General features: G+C 51.2%; 1 protein-coding gene across 1 annotated transcript; it reads left to right on the top strand.

Moving 5' to 3' along the window:
• Positions 1–5,345: 5,345 nt before the first annotated feature.
• Positions 5,346–15,856, top strand: LOC133766893 (serine protease 42-like; the record flags this gene model as incomplete). Its single annotated transcript, XM_062200714.1, has 5 exons — positions 5,346–5,532; positions 10,460–10,616; positions 10,909–11,171; positions 12,076–12,236; positions 14,916–15,856. Coding segments are annotated over 5 exons (1,005 nt in total), but the record flags the coding sequence as incomplete, so codon positions are not given.
• Positions 15,857–15,939: the final 83 nt, after the last annotated feature.

Raw genomic sequence — 15,939 nt, 5'->3', positions numbered from 1 at the left:
AAAGTCTGGTCCAGAATGTGGAGCTCCTTGAAACATCCTCCCGCCCCCCCTCCCCCATGTCCCTTTTCTCCTCCACCCACTTTAATTAAAACCATTGTTTTCCAAGCACATGTTAATTAAAAAGCAAACATGTTTTGCTAAGTAATTGGGAAGTTCTGGTTATGCAAACCATAGCCGGTCCAGTTAAGAAAGTTCCCTCACCCAGCCTGTCCCCGTGTCTGGGGAGCTGAGAAGCTGTGTGGTCACTTTGGGTTCACACACCCATGGCATCCTGGCCCTCTGTGTCGCGTGGGTGGGGACATGGAGGACCAGAGCTCAGCCCCATAACCCCCAGCAACCATGTGCTTGGAGCTCAGGGGCAGGCGAGGAAGCGTAAAAAACTCCTGTGCCCCAGCCTGCAAGCCGCTGTGAAGAAGGGAGAGCGGTGGTGGTGGAGACCGGAGGGCAGCCCTGCCTTCTGGGGGTTCCCAGGCGACACCTGTCCAGAGCTGTGAGTGTAGGTGGCCGAGGTGAAGGCCCAAGGTGAGGACTACTGGCAGATGGCTGGGGTAGCAGGGGGTGCTCTGGATGCTGGCAGACATCTGCCCAGCCTGGCTTCCCGCACTGGGTCTGGTGATGCTACACTGTACACGTCCCCACACTGGCTCCTGCCCCTGAGGTCCCTCACACCCTGGGCAGCTCCCCTAGGGCCCGTGGCACCGATCTGGGGCTCCAGTGGTGCAGAAGTCAATGACCTCTCTCCTCTCCTGTTTTCTGCCCTGCCAGAGTGGAGGACACCTCGCTAGGAGCCCTACCAAGCCTAGGCGACGCCCTGCAGCCTGCCCTTGGCTCTGCCCCTCGGAGCGCTGGCACAGGACAGCCTCCCTTGAGGGTGTGTCTCTGCGTGGCCGTCTGCGTCCCATGTGTGTCACTGCTAGCCTTGGCCCTGCTGGGAACCGGTTTCTTCCTTCCCCTTGAAGCTGGGGAATGCGTAGGGGCGAGGTCTCTGGGCGGATCCGGTGGGTTGGAGGGTCCGGTGGCGCCTTTGTGGGTGGGAGTAGGGGCGGGCCCTGGGCACTGCGTACCCCTGGGCTGGCATGGGCAGCCTGTGCTGGGAGATGTGCAACTTAACACACGCACAGTGCTTCCTCGCGGGGGCACGCACGCCCGCTCCAGCCCCGACGCGGGGACCCCTGGAGCGCCCCAGGCTCAGCCCCTCCGGGCCCCGCGCCCGTGACGCACGCTCGGGCCGCGGCGCCTCACACCCACATCTCGCGCGCGGCGGCCGTCGGCGGCGCTTCTGTGTCGTTGCCTCCGCAGCCGCGTGGAAACCGCAGCGGGGCGGGCCGGCATGAGCTCACGCCGCCGCCCGCCCGGCCCGGCCTAACTCGCTCCAGATGCCGGGCCGCGGCCTCTCGCGCCCCCTGCAGGGGGGGCTTCGCCAGGTCTCCCCAGGCGGCGCTGGCAGCGCCGGGCCGGGGCCGCCCTCCCCGGAAGGGGAGGTCCCGAGTCCCCGCCCTCCGCCCGGGGTCTGCGCCGCGCGAGGGCCGCGCGCCCACCCGGGACCCGGGCTGGTGGCGGCGGCTCCCTGCGCTGCCCCGCCATCCCGCGGACGCCCCCCGCCAGGTACTGCAGCTCCCGCCCCGCGCCCCAGGGCCCTGGCCAGGCCCTGCCCACTCTTGTTCCTCTTGGAACAAACACCCCGGTTTCTACTGGGAAAGCAGCGGGGGCCTGACCGCCGCCTGTTTTTAATAAGGAGCTGGTATTTCCCCGAAATCGCCGGCCGTGGCTGACCTCACGGGGATGACGGCTGGCCGTGGGCCAGGGCCGGGAGCCGGCTCCCGTGTGAGCCCCTGACGCATGGCCTGGCAGCGACCGTGGGCAGGGACGAGCGAGGGCTCTGGTTTCCCGTCCTGGCCCAGCGTCTGGATCAACCAGAAAATCTGTCCATTTACTTGTCTGCTGTGTGTGCCCTAGGCGGGTCCCTGCCAGCTCCCTGCTCCGCAGCCCTGCCCGGGTTCTGTGCTGAAGGCCCGCCTAACCCCTGCCGGGTGCGATGCTGGCAAACTGCTTGCCCTCTGATGTCTCCCTCCCTCTGCTGGAGCCTGGGGCTGTTGTGGGGATTAAAGCGGGGAGCAGTGTGGTGAGAGTAGGGGGCCCTAGGAACATTTCTGGAGGGCGCGAGGCTTCCTGAGGGCAAAGGCGTGTTGAGAAGGCAGGGGCAGGGCTTGGGGAGCTGTCAGCGAATGACACGCTCAGTGCAGGGCCAGCATGGGGTGGAGGGGCTGTGAGCACCTACAGGCAGGGCAAGGTGTGAGGGATGGCCTTCCAGGGAGGGGCACCCAGGCAGAGACAAGGCAGCCAGAGTCCTTAGGCAGTGGCTTGGACACTGGAGCTAGAGCCAGGTGGAGTGGGGGCACGGAGCGGAGGAGAGTGGACCCAGGCAGGCAGGTCCAAGGCATACTGGGTGCTGGGGGTGGGGAGCGGCTCTTTCTGAGGCTCTGCAGGGGTGATGGACTCTGGGAACTGACCCAGGAGCCCCTTCTGTGGCTGAGAGCCAGGAGGGGCCGCAGGTCCGGTGGGAGGGATGGGACCAGAAGCCAAGCAAGGAGCAGGGGGACAGGGAGAGTAGAGGCAGGAGGGCGGGCGGGAGGACACAGCTGGCTGCACTCTGCTGCCTGCACCTTCCAGATGGCCTGGTCCCTCCTGGAAGTCACACACACTGAGCGTTCGGTGTGTGCCAGGTGACGCTCGAAGCACTGACGGGAATCACCGGTTCTGCATTCACTACTAGTCTGTTCTTACATTTACTCGCTCACCCACTCCTTCATTCATTCAGCAGATGTTTACTGAGTGCCTACTGTGTGCCAGACATCTTGCGTGTGCTGGGAAGACAGACCCAAGCCCCTACCCACATGATGTTTACAGGAAGGGGTGGAATTTATAGAAGAGGAAGTCAGTTAACATCAACATGAATAAAATACATAGTACGTCAGGTTGTGAGAAGTGCTTCAGAGAAAATTGGAGGAGGTAAAGGGGACTGGACAGAGGGACAGTGGGAAGACTCAGTTTTTGAGAGTGTCCTGGGAAGGAGGTAATATTTGGGGATTGTCCAAATCCCGCCTGCTGCTTCTTAGCCTGGGAGCTGAGAAGGGTTTTACAGAAGAACATTTGCAGTGAATTTCATGATAGGGAACACTAACTTTGATGTTATCCCCTAAATACATTCCATTCTCCTTTTTAGAGCTGTATTTCCAAAAACAAACAAAAAAATGAAAAAGTACCAGTTCTTATTTTTTTTAAAAAAATTATTTATTTATTTGAACTGCAGAGCAACAGAGGAAGAGAGAGAAAGAGCGAGCTTGAGATTGAGATCTTCAATCTGCTGGTTCATTCCTCAAATGGCTGTGAAAGCCAGGAGTGGGCCAGGCTGAATATAGGAGCCAGGAGATCCATCCTGGTCTCCCTTATTGGGTGGCAGGGGCCAAGTACATGGACCATATTCTCCTGTCTTCCCAAGTGCATTAGCAGGGAGCTGGATCAGAAGCAGAGCAGTGGGGACTTGAACCAGGACTCTGATATGAGATGCTGGCATTGCAGGTGGTGGCCTAACTCATTGTGCCTCTGTAGCAGCACCACATAGTTCTTGTTAAATTTGGAATTTTTGAACTCTGCCTGTCCAAAAAAAAAAAAAAAAATTTGGAATTTCATCAATTAAGGTTTTTGGGAAATTGTTTTCTATCCTATGTGGTATTCTACATAGATATCTTGGTTCCCGTAGCCTAAAATCTTTGCTATTTGGCCTTTTACAGAAGTTTGCTGCCTCTGATACAGACTCAGGAGGTAAGGAAGAAGGCTGTGTGCATTTCTGGGTGTAGAGGGAAGAGCCAGTGCAAAGGCATGGAAGTGGGAGCTCATGGGGCCTATCAAGGAGGCTGGTATGGCCATAACCCTGTGAGCCAGAAGTGCGGTGAGAAGGGATTGGAAGTGGCGATAGGGGAGGGTGTTTGGTTCAGCCGTTAAGATACCTGCATCCCCCGTGGAACTGTGGTCAAGTACTGGCTCCATTTATAAGTCCACCTTCCTTCCTAGAAATGCAGCAGGTTATGGCTCAAGTACTTCAGTCCTTACCACCCACATGGGAGACATGGATAGAGTTCCAGGCTCCTAGCTTCAGTCCAACCCAGCCCCACTGTTGTGGGCATTTGGGGGAGTGAATTAGCTAAGACCTCTGTTTCTCTGTCTCTCTCTGTCTTTTAAATAAAATAAATAATTGTTTAAAAATTTTCCCTTTTAACTAAAATGAAGATAAATAATTGTTTAAAAATTTGACTATTTGAAAGGTAGAGAGACATAGAGGAGGGAGAGAGAGAGACAGAGAAATTTGGCTTAGAAAGAATGTACATCAACCTACTAAAGGCCATGGAAGACCAACCCAAAGCTAACATCATACTGGAAAGGGAAAAGTTGAAAGCTTTTTCTTTAAGATTTGGAACAAGACAAAGATGCCTACCTGTACCACTTGTATTCAACATAGTTGTGGGAGTCCTTATCAGGGGAATTAGGCAAGAAAAACAAAAACAAAAACAAAAAACCATAAGGCATACAGATTAGAAAGGAAGAAGCTAAATTGTCCCTGTTTACAGATGATGATATGATGGATAGACAATTCAGAGGACTCCACCAAAACCCTGTTAGATCTTACAAATTCAGTAAAGTTGCGGGATATAAAAATCAACATACAAAAATCAGCAGCATTTCTATATACCAGTATTGAACTACCTGAAAAAGAAATCAGGAAGACAATCCCATTCACTATAGTTAGGAAAAAAATAAAATAGGAACGAATTGAACTAAGAAGATAAAAGATCTCCACACCAAAAACTATAAAATACTTACGGAAGAAATTGCAAAAGATACAATGAAGATATTCCATGTTCATGGTTGGAAAAATTAATATTGGTAAAATGTCCAACTATGTAAGGCAATCTACAAATTCAATGCAATCCCTATCAAAATACCAATTCTAGTATTCACATAACTAGAAAAAAATACTAAAATTTGTATGGAAGCACAAAGACCCCAAATAGCCAAAACAATCTTGAGCGACAGACAAAAACCCAAACAAACAACAGCAACAAAAACCTAGAGATGTCACACTTCCTGACTTCAAAACATTGAATAAAGTTATAGTAACAAAAAAACAGCATTTTAATGGTATAAAATCAGATGCATAGACAACAGAACCTAGAAGTAAACTCACATATCTAGTCAACACATTTTCTTTTTTTTTTTTTTTAAGATTTATTTTATTTATTTGAAAGAGAGGTCTTCCGTCCAATGGCTCACTCCCCTGATGGCCACAACGGCTGGAGCTGCGCCGATCCGAAGCCAGGAGCCAGGAGATTCCTCCGGGTCTCCCACGTGGGTGCAGGGGCCCAGGTACCCAGGCTATCCTCCACTGCCTTCCCAGGCCACAGCAGAGAGCCAGATCGGAAGAGGAGCAGCCAGGACCAGAACCGGCGCCCCTATGGGATGCTTCTGTGCAGCAAGGTAAGCAATCAGTAGCGTGAAGAAGCAACCTAAAAAAACAGAAGAAAATATTGGAAAACTGTACATCTGTTAAGAAGTTAATATTTAAAATATTTAAGGAACTCAAACAACTCAATAGCAAGAAAATAAATAACCCTGTTTAAAAATGGGCAAAAGACCCGAATAGAATTTCTCAAAAAGAAGATACACAAATAGCTAACAGGTATCTGAACAGATGTTAAACATCACTAATCATCAAGGAAACGCAAATCAAAATTTTAGAATAAGTTTCAGAAAAAAAAAAGTCACTGGGATTTTGATAGGGATTGCATTGAATCTGTAGCTTGTTTTGGATAATATTGTTCTTTTAACACTATTAACTCTTTCAATTTGTGAACAAAGGATGTGTTTCCACTTACTTAAGTCTTTAATTTCTTTAGACAATGTTGTATAGTTTTCTGTGTACAAGTATTTCACATCCTTGGTTAAATTTATTCCAAAGTATTTTAATTTTTGATGCCATTATAGGTGGAGTTTTAAAAAATTTCCTTTTTGACTGTTCATTGTGAGTGTAGAGAAATGCACCTTATTTTTGCAGACCATTTTTGTATCTTTCAATTTTTAGTAATTCATTTATTGGTATTAACAGGGTTATTTTTTGTGTAGAATCTTTAGATTCTTGTACATATAAGATCACATCTGTGTGTGAAAAAATTTTACTTTTTCCTTTCCAATTTGGTTATTTTTATTTCTTTTTCTTTTTGAGTTATTCTGGCCAGAACTTCCAATACTATGTTGAATAAAAGCAGCAAAAGCAAACATCCTTGTCTTTTGTGACATCATGGGAAAAGCTTTGAGCTTTTCGCTGTGGGCTTTTCATATATGATCGCTATTAGGTTGAGGATGTTTTCCTTCAAGTCCTAGTTTATTGAGTGTGTGTGTGTGAGTGTGTGTTTGTGTGATGGGAAGGGGTTGAATTAAAAAAAATTTTTTTTAAATTTATTTGATAGGTAGAGTTATAGACAGTGAGAGAGAGATAATGTCTTCCTTCTGTTGGTTCACTCCCCAGATGGCCGCTACGGCCAGCACTGTGCCAGTCCAAAGCCAAGTGCTTCTTCCCACTGCCCTCCCAGGCCACAGCAGAGTGCTGGACTGGAAGAGGAGCAACCAGGACTAGAACCTGGTGCCCATATGAGATGCTGGCACCGCAGGTGGAGGATTAACCAAATGAGCCACGGTGCCAGCCCAGAAAGGTGTTGAATTTTGTCAAATACTTTCTTGCTTCAATTGAGATAGTCATGTGATTTTTATTCTTCATGATACTAATGTGACATGTTATGTTGATTGAATTTGATTTTCAAATGTTGAATCAGCCTTGTATTTTGGAAATTAATCCCAGGCTGGCGCCGTGGCTTAACAGGCTAATCCTCTGCCTTGCAGCGCCGGCACACCGGGTTCTAGTCCCGGTTAGGGCGCCGGAGTCTATCCCGGTTGCCCCTCTTCCAGGCCAGCTCTCTGCTATGGCCCGGGAGTGCAGTGGAGGATGGCCCAAGAGCTTGGGCTCTGCACCCACATGGGAGACCAGGAGAAGCACCTGGCTCCTGGCTTCAGATCAGCGCGATGAGCCGGCTGCAGCGGCCATTGGAGGGTGAACCAACGGCAAAAAAGGAAGACCTTTCTCTCTGTCTCTCTCTCTCACTATCCACTCTGCCTGTCAAAAACAAACAAACAAACAAAAAAAGGAAATTAATCCCAACTGTTCATTGCAATGTGCTACTGATGGTTTGTTAGCATTTTACTGAGGATATTTGCATCACAATTCATAAGGGCTATGCATCTGTAATTTTCTTTTAGAGCCTCTGTCTGGCTTTAGTAATGGAGTAGTACTAGTTTCATAGAATTAGTTAGGAGATGTTCCTTCCTCTTCAATTATCAAATTTGGACAAGGATTGATGTTCATTCCTTTTTAAATGTTTCATAGAATTCACCAGTGAAGGCATCGGATCCTGAGGTTTTTTTGGTTACTGACTCAACCTCCTAAGTAGTTACAAGTCTATTTGGTTTTCCTATTTTTCAGTATTCAGTTCTGGTAGATTAAGTATTTCTAAGAATTTCATCTAGATGATCCAATTCATTGGTGTATAATTGTTCATTGTATTCTTTTAATCAATTTAAATCTGTAAAGTTGCTAGTAATGTCCCTTCTTTCATCATTTTCATTTCTGAAAAATAGCATTGCTGGATTGACAGTTATTTCTTTCAGCACTTTGAGTAAAGTTGTCCCACTCCCTCTGTCCCCTTCCTTCTTTCCTTCCTTCCATTTATTTGAAAGGCAGAGTTATAGGGGCCAGCATTGTGGCTTAGTGACTAAAGTCATTGCCTGTGATGCCAGCATTTCGTACAGATCCTGGTTCATGTCCCAGCTGCTCCATTTCTGATTCAGCTCCCTGCTAATAGCCTGGGAAACCAGTGGAAGATGGCTCAAGTTCTTAGGCCCCTGCACCCACGTGGGAGACCCAGATGAAGCATCAGGCTCCTTGCTTCAGCCTGGCCCAGCCCTGGCCATTGCAACCATCTGGGGAGTGAACCAGCAGAAGGAAGACCCCTGTCTCCTCTCTCTTTCTGTAACTTGACTTTCCCATAAATAAATGACTCTTAAAAAAAAAAAAAAGGCAGATTTACAGAGAAAGAGAGGAAGAGAGAGAGAGAGAGAGAGAGAGAGAGAGAGAGAGAGAGAAGTCGCTCTTCCATCCATTGCTTCACTCCCTAAAAGGCATCAATTTCTGAGGCTGGGTCAGGTGGAAGCCAGGAGCCTGGAACTCATTCGAGTCTCCCACACAGGTGGCAAGGGCCCAGGCATTTGGACTTTATTCTGTTGCTTTCCTAGGTGCCTTAGCAGGGGACTGGATTGGAAGTGGGGACTTGAACTGGTTGGTGCTCATTTGGGATGCGGCATCAAAGGCAGCAGTTTAACCCGCTGTGCCATAACACCAGCCCCTCCATTCTTTTTTCTGATAATAACTCAAATGTTAATCTTATTGTGGCCACTTGGATGTGATATCTTTCTCTTGTTGCCTTTAAGATTTTTTTTCTATCATTGGCTTTCAATATTTTGATTATAATATGTGGGTGTATATCACCTTGAATTTATCCTGCTTGGAATTCATTGAGCTCCTTGGAAACAAGGATTAATGTTTTTCATAAAATCTATGACATTTCTAGCCATAATTTCTTCAAATATTTTCCTGCCAGGAGACTGGAACTCCAGCAGGGTCTCCCACATAGGTGGCAGGAACCCAAGTACTTAGGCCATTACCTGCTGCCTCCTAGGGTGTACATTAGCAGGAAGCTGGATTTGGAAGCAGAACTGGGACTTAAACCCAGGCACTTTGTTGTGGGATACAGGCTGGAATCAGACGTGGACCTAGGACTCAAACTCAGGCACTCCCATACGGCATTTGGGCATCCCAAGTAGCATCCTAACTGCTGGGCCAAATGCCTACACTCTACGGACTCTTGGCTGGGGAAGCTGGGGGCCCAATTCACCAGCAGAGCACTTACCAGAAATTCTACAGTCGGTTTTCTGGTTCAGGTGGGAGTGATTCTATATGTTTACATGGTTGTTTTAAACCATGGTGGCCCATGGGTGGCCACAGAGTATGCTATGTCAGAGTTCTTGAGTGTGGAGAAAGGAATGCAGAGGGTTAGAGAAGATGTTATTGGAATGGATTTGTGATGTGTCACTTGCTTGCCTGCTACTCTGAGATCCAAGAGGGTAGAAGAGAATCCCTAAGACATGGAAAAATAAATCGGTGGGGGGAGCATCGGTGTCCTTGTGAGACAGGGTAACCTCTAGTCAGGGAGAGGCGGGCGGGCTCACAACTCCCAGGCGGTCACTGTCGTTGGAGCCGAAGCACCTGAGCAGGAAGGACCAAAAACTGAGCCACGGGGAGACACCAGGGCCCCCAGCTAGTAATGGCTTGACCTTCACGTAGCTTTGGTGGTGGCCACTTTATAAATGTGTCTCCCCTTGACTGAAACAGAAGAGTGACCGGCTGCTTTGTGTGACCTGCCTAACCCGTAGGGTCCCTCTCCTCCAATCTACCCGGTGATGAAGCCCGGACTGAGGAGCCGTGGTAGAGACTTAGGGCTTTCCACCTGAGCCCCGCTGCGCACTGCGGCGCCGGTTCGAGGCCAGGTTCCGCTGCAGGAAGCAGGGGCCTCGTGGGGCCAGACACGGGAGGGGAGGGAGGTCTGCATCAAGGGCAGTCTCCCCCGCAAGTGTGCCAGCCTCTTGCCCCGAGCAGGTTCTAGCCAGACAGTCTGGAGCTGAGGGTCTGAGTGGAACAGCGAGCGCGCCATTTCCCTCGGGCGGGCAACCTTGCCGCGCCAGGACTCGCCGCGCCCGCGCCTCGGTCCACGAGGCCGATGCGTTTCCCGCCAACTCCAGCGCAGCGGCGCGCGCCGCCGCGAGGGGGCGCCATGAGAGGCGCTGCCGGTACCATGGCCTCCGCCGGCGGCGGCTCCCTGGGCTTCCTGGCCTGGCTCCTGCTCTTGCGAACGCGGCTCACCGAGGCCCAGGAAGCCGGGGCGGGGGCTCAGGGAGAAGCGACGCCGCCCTCCTCTTCTCCTCTCCGTTCCGGGGGCGGCGACGAGGACCCCGGAGCGAGCCGGTGGGAAACGCTCCCTGGAGGGGTCCGCGGATTCCCGGCCCCCCAGCAACTGGGGGAGAACAAGAACCAGAGCAGTTTGTTGGCGTTTAACTCAGGTGACTTTCGGGCGTGGGGCGTCTGCTGGGTGCTCTGCTGGGCGCGGGGGAGGGGGGCTGCAGCCCTGCTGCCCTGGAGTTCAAGGGCATGGCCTCCTCTTGGCCCTCTGAGGGAAGCCCTGGGCTCGGCGGAGCCGGGGCCTGTTGCCTTGAGACCCTCTGCACGGTCCCTCCCCACCAGACTGTGGTGGCTCGCTCGTGAAGATCGTGGGAGGAGCGGATACCGAGGAGGGGAAATGGCCCTGGCAGGTGAGCGTGCGGTTCCGAGGCTTGCACGTGTGCGGAGGCTCCCTGATCGCGGCGCAGTGGGTGCTGACCGCGGCCCACTGCATTTTAAGGTGAGGGCGGCTGCGTGAGTAGAAACAGGAAGAGTTCTGGGGTCCTGTCCTCCCCGAACACCCCCTCAGTCCCGTTGTCCTGGCACCATGGTAAAACCCACAGCACACACAACGAGAGGGGGAGGGGATGTTGGGGTGCCCAAGGGGGTCAGGCAGACCAGTTTTTCGGGTGACCAAGGAGGGGCTTTTGGCGACGGAGGGGTAGGGACAGCAAGGGAGGTTGGTGTCAGGTTGAGAGGCACAAGAAATGTTGCCCAGGGTCTCTAGGAGGGCTGTGTCCTCTCTCCCACAGCCGTTTCCATTACAGCGTCAAGATGGGAGATCGAAGCATCCACAACCAAAACACCAGTCTGGTGATGCCTGTCCGGAAAATCATTGTCCACTCTCTGTTCAGAAGAGCTAGAACGGTGAAAAATGACATTGCTCTTCTCCACCTCCGGCAACCTGTGAATTTTACCTCTGCCGTGCAATCCGTCTGCGTCCCTTCAGAGATTCTCTGGGTGGAAGCTGGGACCAACTGCTGGGTGACTGGATGGGGCAAAACATCACAGGGTGGTGAGATTCCGAGGCCAGAAGCAAACCCCGGGCGGAGGGGAGGCCGCCTTTTCCCTGGAGGAGCGCTGACAGCTCAAGGGAAGGGCAGGGAGGCACACTGCATGTCAGACGGGCAAGCGGGGAGCAGGGTTAGCCTGCAACAGGGAGTGGTTCCTGGTTGGCTATGGTGCCCCTGGAAATTGTTTTAAGATCTTTTGTTGCAACACAGACCTTTGATGGCAACCATTTAGGAAAGTTGCCTCTCCTGGGAGCTGGAGTTGCTCAGCCAGGAGAAGAAACTCGTGGGCGAAGTCTCTTTCGCAGATGTGTGCGGTACTGTGTCTGGCTGGTCTGGGGGCATTTTGGCCTGTTCTGTGGGGACAGAGCCAGACTCTATGGAGTTCTCTCCAGGGCAGATTTCTGCTCAGGCGGCGGTGGGCTATCTGCCAGTCAGAGCTGCTTCTCACTGGAAGTGCCTGCCTTGGTAGGTAGGGAACTTCCTGTCTCTGCTGATGTAGGCAGAGCCAGAAGACCCCTTTTGGTGTGGCTGTAGGACCTCCTATCTATGAGAAGAGGATACTTTTGTTATCTTGGGGCTGTTGCCTGTCTGAGAGTCTGTGGTCCTCTTCTAGAAAGTAATGAAGCTTTCCTGATGCACAAAGCTGTCACTGTTACCTGACAGACATGGTTCTGATTTCTCAGGCTGGTACGACCTCGTCTCTCCCTTTCTGGAAACACACTTCCTTTTCCTTTCTTGGTTTTGTTTCTCACCCTATCCTTTCCCAGGCTGATTTTTGGACCTTGGTTTCCCTCCTTTGCCAAATTGGGACAGTACTCATAGCTCTGCCTTCTTCCGGAGGGACATTGGGATCTTGGGGCACTGTCCACTTGTGCACATCCACACACCACTGGTCTTCTTTGTCAGTGAATGCAAAGCCTGCAGAAATTCTCCAGGAGGTGAACCAAGAAATCATCCACTATAAAGAGTGTAATGAAATGTTGAAGAATGCCTCACTTTCTCGTAAAGATCTGGTCCTGGAAGGGATGATCTGTGGCTATAAGGAGGGAGGAAAGGATTCCTGTCAGGTAAGAATGGGCCCTTCTCTCATTCCCTAGTGGCTTGACCTGAGTTGTGCCTCCTCCATTCACCCCATGGGGAGAAAACCCTCACGGCTTCCCAGCCTGTTCCTTCCAAGCAGAGCGGCCCTTGTTGCCTGAGGGCACTGCTGGTGGGTAGGCGGTGTGGGGACAGACAATGCTGATGGTCCACACTGAGTTTAAGACTTCTCCATGGAGCACTTACCATGCCAGCCTGAGCGTTAATTCTCATGATCTCAGTTAATCCATGTCAGAACCCTGCCACCTAGACATCATAAACTTCTGTGTCCACACTGGAAGGTGAGATCCAAAGGCATTCTTCTAGGTCTTCCTGTGGGTATCTGTGGCCTCCCGGCTCCTGCTGTGCCTCTGCACCAGCGGCCTTCCTGGGAAGGGAACATTTGAGTAGGTCTTAGAGGAGTATTTGGGTTTCTTGGGAAGAGGAGAACTGCACTGTAGGGAAAAGCAACAGCATGTGCAGCAAGTGAAAGGTGTGAGGGTACTTCCTTTGAAAAATTTTATTTATTTGAGAGAGTCAGACACAGAGAGGGAGAGAGAGAGACAGCGGGAGAGAGATGCGGGGAGCTAGCTCTCTCATCCTTTGGTTCTTCCCCAAATGCCCACACAGCCAGGGCTAGGCCAGGCTGAAGCCAGGAGCCAGGAACTCAGTGCAGGACTCCTATATGGGAGGTGGGAATCCAATTGCTTGTTCTGCTACTGCTGCGTCCCAGGGTCTGCGTTAGCGGGAAGCTGGAGTCAGGCGCTGGAGGAAGATATCAAACCCAGGGACTCCTGATATGGCATGTGAGTGTCTTAGCCACTAAGCTAAGTACCTGCCTGCTCCAGAGGCACTTGTGTATTTTTTTGTGTATTTGAAACAAAGAGAAAGAGATCAAAACCTTCCATTCCTTGGCTCATCCCCAAAATGTCTGAAACAGCTTGGGCTAGGCTAGACTCAAGCCAGGAACAGGGAACTCGCTCTGGGTCTCCTGTGTGGGCAACAGGAACTCAGCCACTTGAACCACCACCCACTGCCCTCCAGGGTACAAATTAAGAGGACACTGTTTTGGAAGTGCTTATGGGACTCAATTCCAGGCAAATTGATATGGGATGCAGGCGTCCCAAGTGGCAGCCTAACCCACTGTACCACAGTGCCCTCCTCTGAGGGGCACTTCTAAAAGAAATGTTTGGCACATGTGGAGCAGTGAGGTGGCAAATATGGTCAGGGAAGTGGATCGGAGTTTAGATACATGCAGCCCGGTATGCTATGTCAAGTTTTTCGACTTCAGTCTGGCAAGATTTGGAGATGGAGCTGGGTGAGCATGATCATCTTTGCCTTTCAGACGAATGGATCCCTTAGTGGTGTGGTTCACGAACTGAAGTCTATGAGCTTATTTTCATTCTATAAGTCATGATATCGAGTCTCAAACAGGCCTGGGGCGGCGAGGTGGTTGGAGGAGGTGTGTTTGAGTTCTTGGTGACCGACTGCCTGTGGGGAGGGCAGTGGGAGTGAGGGAGAGAATGAAGAAGACCCATTTTTCTCACTGGTATGATAGGAGGTGAGGCTAGTGGAGCGGGTTTGGGGAAAGACATCAAGAGTTCTGCTTGCCGGCGTCGTGGCTTAACAGGCTAATCCTCCGCCTTGCGGCACCGGCACACTGGGTTCTAGTCCCGGTTGGGGCGCCAGATTCTGTCCCGGTTGCCCCTCTTCCAGGCCAGCTCTCTGCTATGGCCTGGGAGTGCAATGGAGGATGGCCCAAATCCTTGGGCCCTGCACCCGCATGGGAGACCAGGAGAAGCACCTGGCTCCTGCCTTCGGAACAGCGCGGCGCGCCAGCCGCAGCGCGCCAGCCGTGGCGGCCATTGGAGATTGAACCAACGGCAAAGGAAGACCTTTCTCTCTGTCTCTCTCTCTCTCACTATCCACTCTGCCTGTCAAAAAGTAGAAAAAAAAAAGTTCTGCTTGAGTTGGGGTGTGTGTGGGTTGTCTAAGGATGGAACTTAAAATGTGGAGAGGGAAGTTGCTATATAAGATAGGAATACTAGAAAAACTTTAGGCTAAATGTAAGGGTTTGGAACACCACCACGCAGAGGTGATGTTCGAAGTGTTTAAGTCACAGTTGTCTGAGAAATGACCAGTCATTATATCATCTGGAGTCATTAAAAATTTCCCAGGGATCGGGCATTTGGTGCAGCAATGAAGATGCTGCTCAGTACACCTGCATTTCATATCAAGAGTGCCTGGGTTCGAGTCCCAGCTGTGCTCCTGATTCCATCTTCCTGCTACTGTGCTCCTTGGGAGACAGACGGCTCAAGTACTTGGGTCCCTGCCACCTACATGCGAGACCCGGATTGAGTTCTGGGCTCCTGAGCATTTGGGAAGTGAACCAGTGGTTTAGGGGTAATCTCTCTGTCAATCTCTCTGCCTCTCAAGTAAATAAAATAAATTTTAAAAAGTTTTACCATTAACTTTTCAATATGTAAGTAGTCTCATATTCCCCTGAACTGAACAGTTCTCATATTCACAGAAGCCTGGGCCTGGCAGGGTTTTGGGATCTTGGGGAAGCCCCATGTGCACCTGTCTCCCCAGTCCCTTCCAGTGCAGTCAGCCTGCTCTGAGGTGAGTCCCTTTCCATTCCTGGAGTTGATTTCTTTCTCTTTCTCCAGGGAGATTCTGGGGGCCCCTTGGTCTGTGAATTTAATAACACGTGGGTCCAGGTGGGGATTGTGAGCTGGGGCATTGGTTGTGGTCGTGAAAGACTTCCTGGAGTCTATACAGATGTTCGCTTCTACAGTAAGTGGCTGATTGCAGCAGTGAACCAGGCTGCCCGTTTCTATCCAGTGGTGTTCCTCGTCCTACTCCTGGGTCTGGTACTGCTGCATAGCATCCTGGTGACCTTCTGAGAAGGTCACCACCTCACCCACTGCCTTCCTGTTTCTGAGTCTCACACTTTCAGAAGGTGTCCTTTCCCTCCAACCTCCCATTCCATTTCAATGCTCTTGCCTCAAGTTCCAGTTGGGATCCTTAGACTCTGTGGAGATGCACACAATACAGCATGGCAGGGAGACTGGAGCCTGCAAAGTGTCTAGACCTGTTATTCTGGTCACCTGCCTTAGCCACACCTACACCTGGGCTATGCTCTTCCTGGTGGGAAGAAGGGAGAGGACTGATCAAGCTACAGGACCAGCCAGGTGGAGCATGACGACCTGTTGACATCTTGGAGAACATCTACCAAAGAAAGACATCATCAACAGCGGAACAAGCCCTAGGCCTGGCTCTGGATTCAGGGCTCTCATCTGAGACTTTGTCAAACACTCAGCCTGGTGACGCTCAGAGGAGTGAAGAAGGCATTGCCAGGTCCCTGCAGAGGTGTGAGGCCTGAGACTTCCATATCTGGCTCAGTTGCCTGGGGCTGGGGGGAGTTCCCCCACACCCAAGTGAGGGCCCACCTGTCATTGGAGAGCCTCAGCCACGGATCCTCTCAGGGCCACCCAGCCTTGCACCCCCTTCCTCAGTGCCCCAGTGGCTGCATCCAGGGACACCACACCAGATTGTGTTGAGGCATTATGGAGTATGGAGGCTTCAGATGTCAACTGAATAAATGTCGGGAGAGTGTCTCTTGTGTGTTCTGAAAACTGCTTACCTACATTAAGCTTAAGTGTTTTATTTATTTTTATGTTATTTGAAAGA

The sequence above is a fragment of the Lepus europaeus genome, chromosome 9 (genome assembly GCF_033115175.1).
Source record: "Lepus europaeus isolate LE1 chromosome 9, mLepTim1.pri, whole genome shotgun sequence".
Lineage (NCBI taxonomy): Eukaryota > Metazoa > Chordata > Mammalia > Lagomorpha > Leporidae > Lepus > Lepus europaeus.
This window is presented reverse-complemented; position numbering and strand designations above follow the sequence as displayed.